This window comes from Falco naumanni, chromosome 5 (assembly GCF_017639655.2).
Source record: "Falco naumanni isolate bFalNau1 chromosome 5, bFalNau1.pat, whole genome shotgun sequence".
In the NCBI taxonomy this organism is placed as follows: Eukaryota; Metazoa; Chordata; class Aves; order Falconiformes; family Falconidae; genus Falco; species Falco naumanni.
The window spans coordinates 67,532,124-67,549,976 of NC_054058.1; the positions used below are offsets into that span (position 1 = coordinate 67,532,124).

Here is a 17,853-nt window from a genome sequence, read left to right on the forward strand (position 1 = left end):
TTCCGTAGCATTCTATTGGCACCTTCTTTTGATACCTCCTCACAAAGAAAGAATCTAAATGAATGAACATGGAGCTTAATTCCTTTTACAGTCACTGAAAAGCGATGAGCACCCTTAAAGTCTCATTCTGTCTGCCTAACCCAAGATTAGCTCTCTGGAGGTACCTCTCCATCCACTGACAGTGAAAAGCCCAGTGTGGCTGGCTGTGTCTGTCAAAGAAAGGCACCAGAGAGAACCTCCTGTGGTGCAGGAGGAAGGCTACAGTGCCCTCAAGTCCTCTGATGCTCTCAACAGCTGTGGCCATCCTTTTCTGTCTTGTACATTGGGGCACTATCCCATTTGGAAAAAAAACAGGAAAAGCCAAGTAAATGTACTATCCCTACAGTTATTCTCACCATCCACAGCTGTTACTGAAAGAGAGCAGCTAACCTATATGAAGGCTGTATGTGGGAGGACCGTGAACTTGCAGACATTCCTGAAGGGAGCTTTAATCCTGCAAGGGAAGGAATTCGCTGAATCGCCCACCAGCACCAGCACAGCACCGGCAGCAACTTTCACATGTAACCTTAATTAACAAGAGCACCAGGACAAGCTACAGACCTTCCATTTCAAAATTTGACATTGAGCTCCCAGGGTCCACCCCACACATTTGCTTAAAAATAAGCACGTGGGAGACTGAAGACAATTGCACCCTTTTGAGCTTTCAAACAACTGGAAAATGTCACAACCAGTGACACAACTTAGAAGGGTTTGGTTTCTTCTCAGTCACTGAGGCGTTGCCTCAAGCGAAGATGTGATTTTGCTTCACATCGAACTAGGGTCCAGCCGGGCTCCAGCTGACGTAGAAAATGTTCAAAATACTGGAGCACCTTTATATTGCTTGTGCTTCCATTGCAATGTTCCAGGTACACACATGCAGGAAAAAGCCTGTGGGCCAGAGGAAGTAAATAAAAAAGATGTTTCTCAGTTGTAGGCATTAAAGACCGTATGCAGAACCAGTGATTAGGTAAACCAAAACCATATTAAAAGGATCAGCGTATAGCACTGCCTTGAATAAAAAAACAACAAAAAAAAAACACTTACAAGAAAAAAAAATAGTTAAAAATACAAATCATTTAGCAGTTTTTTCTCAGGTGGAACTCCACGTAAATGCTTTCTGTACTTACAGAGGCACACGCAGGAGAGATTATCATAAATAACCTGTTTACATTGTAGCAACTGCAAAGACTGGGTTTCTTATTTTAAATATTGTTTTGATAAACCTTACGGAATAAATCACACCTGAATAAACCCTACGAAAACAAATAGGTACTTCAGTCCTGATCCAGAAACTTCAAGCATAGGAGTAAAAGTCAAGGCAGGCTTGACACATCAGTAGATCCATTGAGTTCAGTGGAACTATGGATGTTTAAATTCCTCACTAGGGGAGGGTTTTAAGGATGCTGTAACAAACACTAAAAGTGTGTGTGCTGCACACCTTGTCCACAGCAAAGGAGTTTCCATTGCCGTAAATACGGCACCTTCCCTGGATAATTCCATCATTTGCAAACCGTATAGCACAAATAATTATAGAGATCTCCAGCTCCTCAGAAAAGGGAGGCTCTGTAATTCAGAAACCACTTTTTCCACTGGAATTAAATGGGAAAGTTGGAAACACAAAACGAGAATGCTGGGCTAGGTTTTCACCCTCCTTGTTCCAATTACATTGCCTGTCTCAGGCCCTAATTAGCTAGCAGAAAATCTCCCTATATAGGCAAGATCTGAGATTAGGCACTTCCTTCATCAGCTTCTCCCTCCTGCCAGCCTGTGGGGCACATCAGAAGCAGGCAGGGTAACTCTCCCACTGCCCCTGAGAGTCCCCAGGTCTCCTGAAGACCCCACTCCACTGACACGAGAAAAAAACCCACACAGCTCTTCTTCTGAAGAGCTTGCCATGCTGGGCAAAAGAAGGCTGAGGAGGCTGCGGCAGCATCTGACATCCTCACCGCCTCTGCGGTGGGCTCGGGGAGCGCTGGAGCCATGCAGAAATGCTGCCAGGAACCGTGGAAGCTGAAGAGTGGTACAAACCTGCGCCTAGATAGTGAACCTCACTCATGTGCCTGTCTTCACAGTCTTCTCCCCAAGCCTGGGCTGCCCTTCTCTTTTCGGGCACGTTAAAGAGCCTCTTTCCTCAGACAGTGCTCTTTACAAGATAGCTCAAGCAAAAGGTTTTTTTAGGCAGATACCTTGAAATCTGAGACAAACTCTAGTACTGGTCCCAACTCATGGGAGACAGGCTTCCTTGCTAATATTTCTCTCCCCGTTTCCTTCTCCCACTCTGTCCTGCTTTCCCAATGTTTGCGGAGGTTTTGAGCCACAAGTTATAGAGTTTGATGGAAAGGAAAAACCACAACCAAACCCACGAGCAGGTCATCAACTACAACCAGACCAGGTCGACAAACTACAAACCAGCTATTATATTTACACTAGCATACCTACAGTGCGGTGTCATTCCTCCCTCGCCATGGCACGTTGGATGGATGGGAACAGACAGTTTTGCCATTGCTTTCACAAAAGCCAGGATTTCAGCTGTATGAAAATCCACCCTATAAAATTGTAAATCAACTGCACATCAAGGATGGAACAGTTCTCACTATGACTGCAACTTTAAACAAGATCCTTATTTTTAATATGGCTTGAGTCAGAGCCAGGGAGCAGTAGAGCTAAATCTGTGCACAGTGCCTTTCCAGTTACTTATTCTCCAGTAATATGTATCCAATTGAGCAACAATAACAAAGGAGAACCACACATGTACTCTTACAAAACATACTTACAGCATTTAGTAATTTTCAATAGACAAATAGGACGCGACAGATGGATTTGAGAAAGCTGGGTTCACAAGATTTACTCATGTGGAGACAAAAATTGGGGCTGCCTCAGGAAAAATCTGTAAATCAAGGAATCATTAATGGAAACTCTCTTTCTTTGGGTTTATATGTTTATATTTAAAGGTCACTGTCGCTGGTTCCATCTCTCTTTGTGCCGTTACCTCCCCATACAGAGGACAGCAAAAAAAAAAAAAGGAAACAATAAACGATACAAGAAATCCATCTGGAGTTAAGACTATATTTATTGTTTTAAACTTTGCACACTCAACTTGATCACCATCTTTCTGAGAACTCTGTGCTCAAAAGAAGTTTCCTGAACTGAATCTGTGACCCAGTGACACAATACAGAGACTTACAACTGACACTGAAGCCAATGAGATGAAAAAACCACAACCCCAACAACAAAAAAAACCCAACAAACAAACAGCAAACCCTCCTACATTCTTTAAGGAATGATTCCTTTACTTTTGACATACTCTACAATAAGGACACAGAGTCTTTGAAGGACAGAAAAAGAGGAGCTCGGAGGTTGAAGGGCTCAGCTGAGCTCTCAGTTTTATAGCTGGTTTTATCACATTTAGGCTAGGATCCAGAACTTGCTGACTGCAATGAACTTTGGATCAGGCCTTTAATTATATTAATTCCCTTTGAGTGAAATAAGGAGATAACTATCACTTGTGCAAAACCTTTGCAAGCCATGCACTAAGATGAAAATGCTTGGAAACTTTAAAACGTACAGAGCAAAACCCTGATGCTACCCAACAGGAGTTTCACCACAGATTTCAGCTGGACAAGGATTTCCCTAGTGCTCTCCTCGAATTTCCTTCCTTTAATATGCCACGAAAATCAAGGTGATATAAACCAAATAACCAGAACTCTGTTTTACAATAAACAGAAAGAACCTTTTCAGACCGCAGATGTGGCCTTAATATATGCATTTGTACACTTTCTCTTCCTCTTCCTATCCGTAACATGCCCCGCAGGATGCTTCTCATCTTCTGCCGGGCTGAGTGACAAGAAGTTAAGAGGAAGCAAGAACAGGAGCTCACCGTAACTTCTGTCCAGCAACCTGGGAAATGGCAGAGCTAATACTGGACCTTTGAAAACAAGTGACCATAGGAAATCAAGGTTGGCAGGGATTTAACCCTTCATGACTCATTTTGCTAACTTTTAAAGCAAATGCCCCAGCTTTTTAACCATGTTTGACATCTAATTAGTCAAGCAAAACAAGAAGTTAAAACACATCCTTGCCTTTCTTTTGAAATAAAGCACCGACAATCAGCTGCAAGGTATTTGTTTAGGCAAAAAACAAGCATGCATGTTAAAAGAAAACACAAGGACAGTCACTGAAAAGAGAAGTCACTTGGATCACTCTTTTTCAACCTGCCTTTTTTTTTTCCTGCCTCAATATCACAAGTTTATTTTGCTCACCCACAGCTCTTCATGGAGAGGCAGAATGGATAGCTTCTTTTCCTAAGTGCAAGCAGTTTGAACAGAGATGAATCACACAGTCATATAGCAGTGAGATATACCCCGAGAGACACCTATTAGCCTGTAAGGTATTCAGTCAGTACCTAAAAGCCATATTTTCAATACCTGCAGCTCTTCAGGCTGTTCCTACGCAAGGTGTTAACATTGAGCTGGGCAGAGAATACTGTGGCTGGAAGCAAAATTTGTCTGAAAAAGCACCAGCTGATAAGGCTTAGTTTTCCCTGAGTAGTAATGGTATCCCCATACTTAGGGATCAACGCAGCAGCACAGCAGCACGCTCCTCTTGACCTGGCCAAGCATTTACACCGGTACTTAACACGGAGCACGTGAGTAGCCTGAGCTGATTTGTAGGGTTACACGCATTTTAAATCAAATATATGAATCAAAGGCCAGAGTGTAAACTCCTGTAGCTCTTCAGTCTTTCACTTGCTTTGAATTAACTCTGCATTTACTTTCTCTGATAGGTAGAAAACAGGGTTGCTCAGCATTTGAACTCATTTTCTTTTTACACCCATCTACCATCACAGAAAACAGTTTCAATGTTCCTTTCAGTTTCCTGCTTTGCTCATATAGGACTGAGGGTATATCAAAATTTGATGCCTGATTTATTTAAAAAATGAAAATGAGACTCTTTCTCCCAGCAAGAGCAGAACTGGAATACAACCAATCAGCAGAGTAGCAAAATGTTGCTAAACTGCACATGGATACAGTACCAGCCGGGTGAAAAAAAGAAAACAGTAAAAACCCAACAAAACAAAAATAAAACAACAAAAAAACTAACAACAAATAAAACAAACAAAACAAACCACCATCAGTCAGATCTGATGACCATTTGAAATTAGTTTCTGTGCATTTAGTAGGCATGAGCGGGGGTAGCAGACTTTAGCCGGGGCAGCAGACTTGAGCCATCAATAAACTTTAAAAGGGTGAAAAAAATAAATAATTAATTAGCCCTTAAAACCCTTTACAGGATATTTTTATAGCATTTATGCTTCTATATACTAATCTGAGTTTCAGTACAACTGTAAAAGTTTGGAAGCAATTAAGAGTTTTATAATTATTTTTCTGACATGACGCGTAGTTATGGTAGAAGCTTTCTTCAGACTCCATTACCCAAAATAATTAATTTTGTGTTAAATACAAGTGTTTTTTCTTATGAAAACCAAGTTAACAGATTCTCAAGCCCTCACACTTCTTTTTACACATACCAAGTGTAAATACACACAAATATGCATACATGTGTTCTTTAATAAAAACCTGCACATGCATTTATTTCATACAGTGCATCCAAGTTTTGCAGGTGTTTGATTATTTTTTTTTATCATCTGGAGTGCAGAAATTACGTCTGCCTCGTATCAGACAGGACTTTCCCCCTCTCATTTGCAGCACAAGAAAGATGAAATTAATTGGAAAATGTATTTCTACTGGCAAGAGATGCACTGACACTCTCCTGTAAACTGAGACTGACATCTATGACCAGGCATGCACACACATGTTCTCTTTTTTCCCACTGTAGCAGCAGTGCGTTACTTTTCCTCCCTGCTTTCAGAACCGTGGCTGCTCCTGCTGCCAGCCTTCAGTGACCCGAGCGTGATGAGGAGGCAGCTCCTCGGAGACAGGCACGTCCGCAGGGATGCACAGACCTCCCTTTTGGAAACCATACCCTACAGTTCTCAACGCCTTCAACTTCTTTCCCAGTTGCACATTCTCCAGATTGGGCGAATGCTTCTGAAAATGTACTTAAGAGAGGAACCACGCCGAGCAGGAGCCTGCCTGCTCCAGAGCCCTCCTCTAAAGCAGGCAGCCTTATACAAAAGTTAATTACTGGCAATTGCAGCCCGAGTGGCATTACACAATGTCAAACGTAAAGGCAACCTCGTAGCTCTTCCCCTTCAGTTACACCTCCCCTGTGATGGCTAAAGAAGCGCATCAGATCGCAGGGAAAATAATCCCAGCTCGGAGAAATGGCACCGCATTTAACATCCATAGGCGATGGTTCCTGTGCCTCGCAGTCCTTGCCTCCTTTTCTGGACTGATCTGTTCCTTTCAGTTTATAGTTTCTTGGCAAAGCCACCATCTACTGCTTATGTTCGGCATCTGATTGTCAGATTTGTACAGCCTGAATATTCATGACTCGAACGTTAACCACTTCGTGCCTCAACTAGGGGGAAAAAATATATACATATATATATATATATATATATAAAAATATATATATATAAAAAAATCTGCGCCTATTCCGTGCCTTTTGAAGCGGAGCGGGTACGGTGGCTGCACTAACACGCCCGGCACGGGGGAGATTTGCTGGGTGGCCAAAGACACCTTATGTTAAAAAAAAAAACAAAACCAAAAAAACCCAAAAGAGTAAAGTCCGCAGAAATAGCGCAGCAGCCTGGACACCCCTGTTCCCGCACGGCTCAGCACGATCCCGAGCCCTGGGCTGCAACCGCAACTAACTCCTCTTTGTCTGTGCGCTGCCGGGCACCGCCGCCGCTCGGAGCGGCTGCCGGGGAGCTTCGCTGGGGGTTCGCCTCTGTTCTACTTTGGGTTTGGTTCCCCCCCCTCCCCCCCGAAATGTCTCCCGATGCCAGGTCCCCCCTCTGGAAGGTAAGGAGAAGCAGGGAGGAAGGTGGCGCGGGGAGAGAGCGGCGGGGCAAGGAGGGGAGGTTTGGAGGAAACCGGAGAATCGGAGAGAACAACAGGACTTACCTTTGTGGGATAATTTGAGCCTCGGCACGTTATTCTTCACATGCTGGCAGTTCACTCTTCCCGCTAGTAATACTCCCAAGGAAAGCAAGGCAATCCCCCTGAGCCAGCCCATGCTGCAGCAGCCACCGGAGGGTCCCTGCGAGCCGCAGCCGTGGCGCTCCCCGTCCTGCCGGGCGCTGCCGGGGAACTTCAGGCAACCTGGGGAGCGGAGGTAACAGGTGATGGGGGTGGGCTCCGCTCCGCGCCCCGCCGCGCCCCGCCGCCGCCAGCCGCCCCGGCCCCCCGCCTCGCCGCCGCCGGGGCAACTTCAAGCCCCTCTCACGCACACGCCGCCGGCCGGAAAAGGAGGCAGCCCCCGGGCGGCGGGGGGGGGGCGGCATGATGCGGGCCGGGGGCAGGGGCCGGGGCCGGCGCCGGGGCTGGCCGGTGCCCCGCTCCCCGCTCGGCGGGCGGGTCCCGGGGGGGGGCGGCGGGGGCGGGCGCGGCGCGGCCCCGCGCTGCCCGCGCACATGGAGGCGCGGGGGGCACCGGCTCTGCCCGCGCTCCCGGGAGCGGCTGACAATGGGAGCGCAGGGAAGCTCGGCACCCCCCACCCCCCACCCCCCCTTCCCCTGCTGTCACACCACACACGAAAAAAAAAAAAAAAAAGAAAACCAACCAAACAAAAATATATGAACAACTGAAAAAGGAGGGGGGGGGGGGAGGAAAAAAAAAAAGGAAAAAAAAAGGAAAAACAAAGGCAAAAAAATAAGAAGAAAAAAAAAAGAGGAAGAAAAAAAAAAAAAAAAGAGGAAGAAAAAAAAAGAAACGCATCGCAGCAGAGATTAGAGAGAACATGACCTCCACCCAGCTTGGGAAAGGCACGGAGCAAGGGATTGTCACGAGCTATTTCATGTCACTGTCCGAGTTGTGGGGTTTGTTGTTTTTTTTTTCTTTGTAAAAAAAAAACACTATTATTTATTTATTTATTTATTTATTTATGTATTTCATCTCACGGCCGCCCCCCCTTTCAAAACAACAACAGCACAACACAGCCCACAACGCTGCTACCCACGTAAATAACATCTGCCCATAACGTAATACTCCTCGGGTTGTTCCCAGTTAAAAAACAAGTAACAAACTCTTCCATCAGCGTAACTTTACCGCTGAAGCTTTTAAAGCCTTGTTAGGGAAGGTTGCGCTAACCCTCCCGCCCTCCCCACCTCCTGTGCTGCTCCAGCTTGGCAAAAGACATTCCTAGTAAAGCCCACTTCAGCCATCAGTTCAAGACATGTACAGGTCTAGAGGGGCTTATAAATTACACTGGAGTATTCCCTGAAGTGGTCTTCTAAGTTAAAATGCTCCAAACCTTCCCATTTCTAATACTGCATGATGATAACAATAATCGTCTTAGATTTTTATGCCAAGAAACTAGATAATGGCTTTTGTTTGTTTGTTTAAACAAAAGGAGATGCAAAATCCCCAGAGGTCTTCTAAGTGTTAAGGAGTTGTAAATACAAACACACAAGCAAACTGCAGCTCTCCCCTCCCACATGGCTGAACAGCCCCCTTCCAGTGAGTGATGGTTTATTAAATTTTCCGTGCTGTGCTGAATATCAATATAAAGTGCATTTTGGAAGCCAATGTCAAATATATGTGCCCTGCATGACGTTCCTAACGCAGGATTGACAGAGAAGCTGGCAATCAACGTTTACAAAACGTTGGCATCCTCAAAGAAGTGTGATGACTCCTTTTTATTTTGTTCTGTACTTTTCTGGGGGAAAAAAAAGTGTGGTATTTCAGTGAGATCTCTTCCTTCCTTTTATCATTGTTTAGTGCAGGTTAAAAACCTGTTGTCCGCTCCTGCCAAGGGCAACCACACTACGCTCCCCATTTTATAGAAGGCAACATCTCCTTTCTGCACTCAGACCTACCTACTAAACCAGCATTTAGGAAACAGTCTTAACTTTGCAGCTGAAGTTCATAGTTGAAAATGCGGGTGTCAGTGTGGTTCTAATTAAAATGTAAAGACTCGCGCAGAACAAGGCTTGCTGCTATGGCAAAGCAAGGGCTAAAATTCTGTCACTGCTGCTTTCATTGCTTAATATTCACATGCCAGTGGAAAAGAAGGGGCTTTTCCCCTCTCCTCTTTAACAAAGTCTTCTGCTTCCTGAGCTTAATTCATTAATCCCGTGGCATTGTATCTGCCAGATTCAGCAATTCTATTGATCAGTAGCGTTGTTAAGAAAATAAAAAAAATAATGTTGATTTTGGTCATTCCCACACTTGTTATCCTGCGCATTTTCATGCTCCAGGCAGTGGATTAGAGCTCCAAAATGACAAGAGACGCCTGTCTGTTTTCCATGGATTACTTGCTACAGACATTCACTCTGCAAAGGAATTCATGTCACTTTGAGATTATTTGGAGAATTGGCCTAAATGAATTATCCTTTTGTATCCAGGAAACAATTAGAAACAAAACACAAAAGATGCACCATATTCAGGACTTTATAAAGCACATCATTTTACAATGATGTTGTTACACTCAATTTACTTCTGGTTACATAAAGGAGGCACAAGTACTTTTTTTTTTCTTTTCTTTTCTTATAAGGTAAGGAGAGTACGAAGCTAAAATCCTAGCTTTCTCATGTTGAACAAAAGTGTAACACTCCAGACTATTTTACAGCAATCAAAAAACCCCAAATCATCATCCCCAGTCAACATATATTGCCAGAAAACATGCGGATTAGGTACACTGAGTAGCAATTTATCAAAGACTGCATCCAGGAGAGAAAGAACAGCATCATTTTAGCAGAGATGAGAGATACTTTTTGCATCCTTCATGTGACAGACCACTCACGTGTTGCCCTCCTCTGTGGGATGTGCCCATCTAAAGACACAGAGAAGGGTAAAAACTGATCCTGTGGGTTGTCCTCCTGCTATTTAGCTCTAAGTAGTGCTAATCAGCTAGTCAGGAGAGCATATGCTGCACCCCCTTATAAGGAGAGGGGCAATGGCAGCACTTCAGTAGTGCTTGAAGAGGCTTTATAGCTCAAAGACACCCATTGCCATATGGTGCTTCTGCCAAGGCGAAACTGGGCTCCGCTTGGAAGGAATGATTTGGCCAATGCTGTGACGGCAAGTGCCAGAAACGTCAACTCTGGGAATTCAGGGTGGGCAACAACTCACTTTCAAATAACAATCTATTCACCTTTTTTTTCCTTTGGTCTTTTGACAGTGATCTAGCTGCTGAGTTTAGAGAGAAGGAAAAAGTAAAGTCCAAACTCTCCCCAGTTCTTCAAACAATACCCTTCCCCCCTGAAGAAGACCACAGTTATTAGCTTAATTAATCATTCCATTGTTGCTCAGCAAGTTCAAAAGGAGTAACAGTTCTGCATCATTTCCCACATTTGTTGCAGATTTTATTTTTATTTTCTGTAATGGCATTTATATGACATTCTATACAGTGTTTTATGTCTCAAAGCCCAGATAGGCACTTATGGGCTCAGCATAACATTTCTGGTCCCACTCTGTGTGGCGTTCTGGTTTGGAGTTTTTTATACCACCTTTCAATATGTGCAGCAGCTTCACGTTGATAGATTCTACAAAAAATTATATTTGGATGTGTCTGGGCTTTCTTTCACTTGTTGACCATGCATGCAGAATACTCTTTCAGTCACAAGTTGGCATAATTTGGTGCTTCTCGTTACTCAGAAATAGTATTGCTTGAGTCGTGATTATTTCAAACCTTCTTGTGCTGCTGTGATTTTTACACTTAGAAGCTCCTGAAAGCCTAACTGCTCTAAGACAGTCTTTCATGTGATTTAAACACCTACTTAGTTTTCAGAATAATTTCCTGTGTTTTAGATGAGTCATTACTTGTTTATATTGATGTGATCAGGTCCTTCTCAGAAATACACAGGAATTACCAGGGTCCATTTTTGTTATGCAGTACTTATCCAAGTAATTCTTGATGGAAAGTTTTCATGGGTTGAGTGTGCAATTTCTGTTTAAAATCAGAGAAGAAAAAAACAAAACAAAACAAAAACAACCTACAAAAAAACGCACCCTACACTCTCAGTCTGTAACTGATTGCTAAAAACCTCCCGAGGGAACATACTCCTGTAGGAAATGTGAAATCTTAACTCGGATACCCTCCCTGATATTTTCTTCCTTAGCAGGTGAATTGCTTGATAAGCAGAATATTTACAATTCTGTAAAGGGTCCCTTCTAAATTGCTCCAGTTGTATATATAATGATACTTGTAACATGCCTTAGAAAAAACGAATAATTATTGGCTCAAAAGGCAGCTCAGTCTAAAGCCCAATTATGCATTTGTTGTGTGATGTGTGAGGATGCAGTTTCACAACGTACTTACTTCAGGAGCAAAATCCCATTTAAGAATATCCAGACGTCATCTCCCACATGTTGCTTTTATGTTGTGAACCACCACACTCTCGTCTGGGACACTACAGATTTTCGTGGGGACTTACTAGAAACATGGTGAAAAAGAATGCTAGAAAATAATCCTTGTGCGTATATGATGGGGGGTGTGGGTGTGGGTGTGTGCGCGTGCGGGCGTGCGTGTGTAGATGCAGTGCATGCACCAGCTAATGGAGAGGGAAGAATTGGGAACTGGTGTTGTCGCCTCACTTCTGAAGGCCTCTACCTCTAGGTTCAAGTCCTTTGCCTATATCAGACAAGAATCTAAACCTGGAATCTACTTGACACAGAGCTTAATGCTGACATAGTTGTTCTCTTAAAAAGGGGGGGGGGGGGGGGGGGGAAGAAAGAAGCCTATGAAAGGCCTACACAATGAAGAAAAATGCTTTTGATATCCAGACTTGCTGAACTGGATATCAGCTGTTGTTTTTACAGTGTTGATGGTTATCACATTAGCTCAGGAGTTATAAATAGCTGCTTCCACCTGGATTTTAAAGGACCTAGAATTCTGTGGAGTGCCACTCTTTAAGTTCTGAAGCAATCACAGAGCAAATTTACTTAAAAATGCATCAGCAAAAAGGGAACTGAAGGTATAGAGTTTAACATTTTATCAACATGGAGTTGCCAAAATCGCGGGCTTGCATCTAGATCTGGAAATATTCTTGCTGTTGGAAGTCTAGACATGTCTTTCCCCAGCGCTCCCTTGGGCTACGTTGCATTTGGTAGCCTTATTCAAATCTCCTGAATCTACATAAATCCATAACGTTTCTTATTATTGCATGTGATCAGGTTGCTAACCACACCAGTTAGTATCTGTGTTCTCTCAGTAACACCGCATCTTACCATCTTGTCACAATCAACTTTTCCTTCGTTTCTCAGGACTAATGAGACTGTACTCTATGTGATGCTCGTACTTTTGGCAGCATAATGGGATCTGTATCAGTATGATGTGTTTTATTCACAATGCTTTCAGGTCTATTAAACACCTCATCAAATTCTTCAAAAATATTCTTTGCATCCTGTTCTGTAGACAGGTTATATGCCTGTCTGAACAGCAGCATTTCAGATTGCTCTTCAGAACTAAGCAAACCTTTCGCATTCCCTTGGCCCCTGCCGCCTGATGTCCATCTTGTACGCAAATGTAGGGCAACTGTGATACCCAGGGCCATGTTAAGAAACCCACCTTAATAGCTCAGTGCCAGGCATGTGACATTAATAAGAGTCACAAAAAGCTCCTGGTATGGGTCAGTAGCTTCTCTTTCCAATGGATTAGCTCTGGGGTATTCATTCAAATTGAACAAAACTTCCAAGTCTATTAACTTCCCAGTACAGAGACTTCCGTCCCTCTGATTGCTTATGTTTATTGGCTGTTGGACCTTCATTGAGGAAATACTGGCAAGGACATATGTTTTTTTACAGGAGATGAGGGAAATGCAAAGAAATATTTGATGTTCTAATTCTTCAGAGAAAAGCCAATTTAAGAAAAATGGGAAAACAGAGCAACAGCAGCCATGAAACTTGTGGCTCCTTAAATCCTGCTCCAGGCCTGATGTTTTGAACTTTTTTGAGGGAAGCCTAATCAAGCCAGAAGGTCTCCTCCCAAATGACCGGCTGCAGAATGACTTGCTCCTCTACCCCCACATTTAATGGCTGGTGGATCTCTGAAAAGATAGATGAGAAACAAGTGCTGTCCTTTTCCCTGCTGCTGGCTGAAGAGGCAACTTGCAAGGTCTATCACACCCAAATTCATTACAGACTCAGTTACTTTGGCATTTGAATCCTATTTCGGCTCTTATCACCCACATTTTTTCAAAACTGGAACAACTGACAATACATGAGATATTTTCCTGCACAAAACCCAAGGAACTGCTACAACTCAGAAAAATATGACATAGATCACTACCAAAATGCGGTTTTCTGGATTTCCTACTTGTCTTTGAAAGTCCCCTTATGTTCTGATTTGCATCTTTAGACCCCCGTACACCTTTCGAGGTCTGATCCTAAAGGATTCAGTCAGGGCCACACACTAAGACGTTAACAGGACAAGAAATTGATCCTGTGTTTCTCACGTACTACGCCAACAGTCACATCCTTACCTCTTCATTTGTCATAGTATGCAAGCCATTCCTGTCAGCCCTAAAGTCACTCCTTATCACTCCGTATACAGAAAATCTCCAGTTCTATCGTATCTGGGATCCATCATGGCCAGCCTTTTGGCCCTATGTAATTTTGCTTAGCAACCTTTACTGCCAACTGTCAAAGGCTTGAAAGACACAACACTATCTTGTGTGCCACCCATTCATCACAGGCTTTTAAATAGTCCAGGTGAATTGTGGCAAACCACAAACTGAAAGCATACGCAACATCTGCTATGATCATTGTTCTTTTCTGGACCTTTCTTCTTCTCTCTCTGTTGTTTTGTGGTGGGTTTTTTTTCTATTTTTTTTTTCCTTCTTGTGCTGAGTGGTTCATTAGTATATGACAAAGATATAAGGCCAACAAAACCATAACCACTGGCTGTCACCTTCATACATCTGCCCTATTTAACTTCCTAGACTGGAAAACTTAATGAGGGTGGGTTTTTTTCATAGATAAATCACAAGTCTGATTCTGTTGAACAGAGTGTGTAGGTGCAAATCGTCTCTGGAAGATCAAACAATATCACACAAAATGTAGGGGCTAAGGAGTCAGTTTATGGCTTCTGATGCCAGAGCTGATAGCTATTTAATCACTGCTCAGATAGTCTGTGAGGATAGTGGGTAAACTGTGATAGCTTAGGAAAACTTGGTTGAACTTTCAATAATTTGACCTCTGTGAATGCTTTTAGAGTCAGCAATATGTAGAAGTGTGTGCTAGGAAGGTGGGGGGGAGCAGAATTCAAAGAAAAACAATCTCTAAGAAAGCATTAACTAACCCTCTCTTTCCCTCTCTGAATCCCCAGTGAATAGGGATTTCAGCAAGGGAGAGGAACTTTATCCCTCCTCTGGACTGAATTTGTAACTCTTTCAGAAAAGCTTTCCACTACATTATTTCCCTATTTGTTTCTCTGACATCAGAGTTCATGATATTTCAGACAGGTAAATACAGACACAGGAAAGAAAGATCCCTTCTGTCTTCCAAACTGTTGAAATCCACAACAAAGTTAGGATGGAGCTGAACCAGTCAGTCACATAAATCTTATCTGTGGAAATTCAACCTGAGGTTGAACACATGCACACACATATACCATTAGAGCAATTCTCCAGGAAAATAACTGAAGACCCAGCTCGTTTTCTGCTTCTCAGGCATTCTAGAAATACTTCAAATACTTCTTTACTTTGCCATTTGTATGTTCATACAGAAAGCATAGCTACAAAGAGCATCGGGTAATAAAACACACATCCCTGGCTCTATAACAAGCTTTTTCCACCAGCACTTGGGCTTGGTGAAAGTGCTGTCAGACCTAAGTCTGAACAGTTGCAATCCATCTTCCCTCTTTTCTCTCCCAGCAGGGTATGAAGGTGCAGTTGCAGTGCTCAGAGCTCCCTGGAGCAGCTCACCCAGGGACTGAGGACTAATGACAGTGGTAAAGGAAACATATGGCCAGATGTCGGGGGGGAACGCTGCACCGCTGACACCCTGTTGGAGAGCATCTGATAATGGAGATCTGCTGGCACTGCACAACATCCTCCTGCCCTCGCAGAGCCTGCCTCCTGCCCTGCGCCTCGGAACGAGGAAAGACAGCAGTGCTGGTGCTGCCAACAAATGTTGTCCAAGACAATAGAAATTCTGAATTCTGGACCAGAATTAGCTACTTAGCAACACCTTAGTGACTTCTATTCAGACTAGGAAGGAAAAAATTTATATACTAATAAGCCAGGTATTCTGTGCAAAATAGCTTAATTGAAGCATATTTTATGTCATACAAAAGAGCCATGGAAAAAGGCCGGACTCATACAGGCACACGATGTATCTCTATATAAATACACATAGAGACAATACATGTTGTATATTCATAATGTAACATAAAATTAACATAATGAGCATCCCCATTTTCCCTGAAATTTTACAATATCTTACAGATGAACCGCTCAGGTTTGATTTTTGGGTTTTTGTTTTGTTTTTTCCGGTTTGTTTTTGTTTGTTTGTTTTGCTGTTTTTTTCTTTCTGTTTAAAGCTTGTATGCATCATGTACCGATTTCATGAATCTCTGAGTCAATTTCCAGACTATTTCTTAAAGCTTTACATAATAACATTATAAACTATAAATATATGTCTCTGAAGGTTGCTTTTCTTCTTTTTCTCCCCCCCCCCCCCCATGTTTATCTTTACCTTCAAGTGAAACAGAACAAGAATATGTTCTTAAAGACAAAAATTCCATTGTTTATACTGATCAGCACAGACTAGGCAGTGAAGGGGAAAAAACAAGGCATCTGCTGAATACAAATGAAGACAGCAGGTTGATGTGTGAGTACGTAGGTTCTGAAGCTCCTTGTCATTTGCTTTTAGTGGCTGTAACCTCACTCTCCTTCCCCACACCCTGCCCGCCATGGGAGACAGTTACAGCAAAGAAAGTGACTTCAGGAAGGCGACTGTAGGTGAAAGTGCAAAAGCTGATGCACACAAGCTCAGTCTTTGCCCATTTGGAGCAGTGTTCCCTCTCAGACCTCTCAGTTTACCAGTGACAATTTTGTTCCAAACAGTCCCTTTTAGCTGCTGCTAGAGAGCCTTGAAACTCCTTGCGTGATGTTGCTAACGACAGGGAACAGCATGCCGAAGCCTAGAATTAGTGTCCTTAAAGGCTTTATTATGATGGCAAAACCAACTGTTAGAAGAGCTCCCTCGTGCCCAAAAGGTCTATATAGTGCTTCAGCAAAGGGAGGGGGAGGTTCACAATAAATTGTGAAAATTGGAAGGAGAAGAGGAGGAAAAAACCAGCACCCCAGACTTCAAACAAATCTTGCTCTCCATTTTTCTTCCAAAGTGTTGAACGATACATGACGTCATACAATGTGTGGTAATTCCCCCTTCTCTATTTTGAAAGTAATAAATGGGTTCTATTTCTGAGAAAATGTATTACAGCCAAATTTTACTGTCAGTTAGCCTGATGTCAATCCCAAGCAGCAACAATTCAAATGCAGTTCCTCTGGATTCACACTGATGTAACGGAGAACAGAATGTGGTGCTTGAAAAAGCAGCTGTCACCTTATGGAAAACTTTATGAAGTATCTTATTTGGAAACAAGTGTTCTTCTGTGCAGCGTATTGCCCTGTACTTCTTTTCTCTCATTCTTTCTTTCTGAAGATAGTGCTCTGAAACAGAATCACTGTTGTTTCTTAAGAATTTATCTGCTTCTGCACTTATTCCCCACCTGACATCGTAATCCTCTGTTTGTGACATAATAGTCATTTTTACAATGACCAATTGTGATACTACAAGCTGGGCTTAAAATCTGATCTGAAAAATGCATTTTACTCTGATATCTTACATAACATCATATCAACTTTCAGCTCAGGAGATAATAATTTCAACCAAGTGACATCAATTAAGTTTTCATCCAAGGGAATGGTACGCTTGATATAACCCCCTAGAGATAATTCCCTCCACAGTTTACAGTTTTATGTTTTGACCTTTAAAAATATTTCCACTCTCTACCCAATGCTCGATTACGCAAGTCTAATGATTTTGCCGAAGTAGAAAACATAGTGTATACCATTCAGTCCAGGCTCCCACAGGAGTTAGAAGTTGTAACAAGCAGAAGCTTAAGAAAAGGAAAATCAAATGCAAATATATTTCTCATGAATTGTTCAATGAATTTTAGAAACCATAATGATTTATGAGAATAACCTGAAAAGCAACATCCTTCTTGACAAGTGCTGAGTGAGTACCCTTCTAAAGTTTGCAGTCTTATGTTTGAGGATACAGTTTCATCCCGTATTTTTGCTCTGAAATTCAGTGGTTTCTCTGTTCATCCTACCAGCTTTGGCAGCTTTAACTGGAGTTATTCATAGGTTTCAAATTATGCACATGCTTTGCTGGATCTGCACCCATGTGTGTCAAAATTTTGTTATGCGTAGGACAGCCAGCACAATCCAGAATCAAAGAGAGCCAATTTTTGTTCTTTATTGAACTTTGAACTTTGAGGAAGGACCTCCGGGAAAAACAGAAATCTAGGGAAACAGGTTATCAGATGCTGTGCAGTCAGAACCTTCTCTTCCCAACAGCTGAAACCACTTGAAAAATGGCAGAGTATGCCTAAACTTAAGCCTGTTGACTAACTCAGCCAGATGTGGGACCAAGATTTCTAGTCTCAAAGTTTCACATTCAAGTAAGTAGATGATTATACAGAGAATTTAGCTGTAAATTATTTCTAGCAAGTATTAAA

At 42.7% G+C, this 17,853-nt stretch overlaps 1 protein-coding gene across 1 annotated transcript in view; it reads right to left on the reverse strand.

Moving 5' to 3' along the window:
* The window catches only part of SEMA3A (semaphorin 3A), a 170,225-nt gene extending 162,686 nt beyond the window's left edge, over nt 1-7,539 (reverse strand). Inside the window, exon 1 of the mRNA XM_040596451.1 lies at nt 7,068-7,539. Within this exon, the coding sequence (XP_040452385.1) occupies nt 7,068-7,179 (112 nt within the window). The 5' untranslated portion in view covers nt 7,180-7,539. The remainder of the gene's footprint in view (nt 1-7,067) is intronic.
* Nucleotides 7,540-17,853: the final 10,314 nt, after the last annotated feature.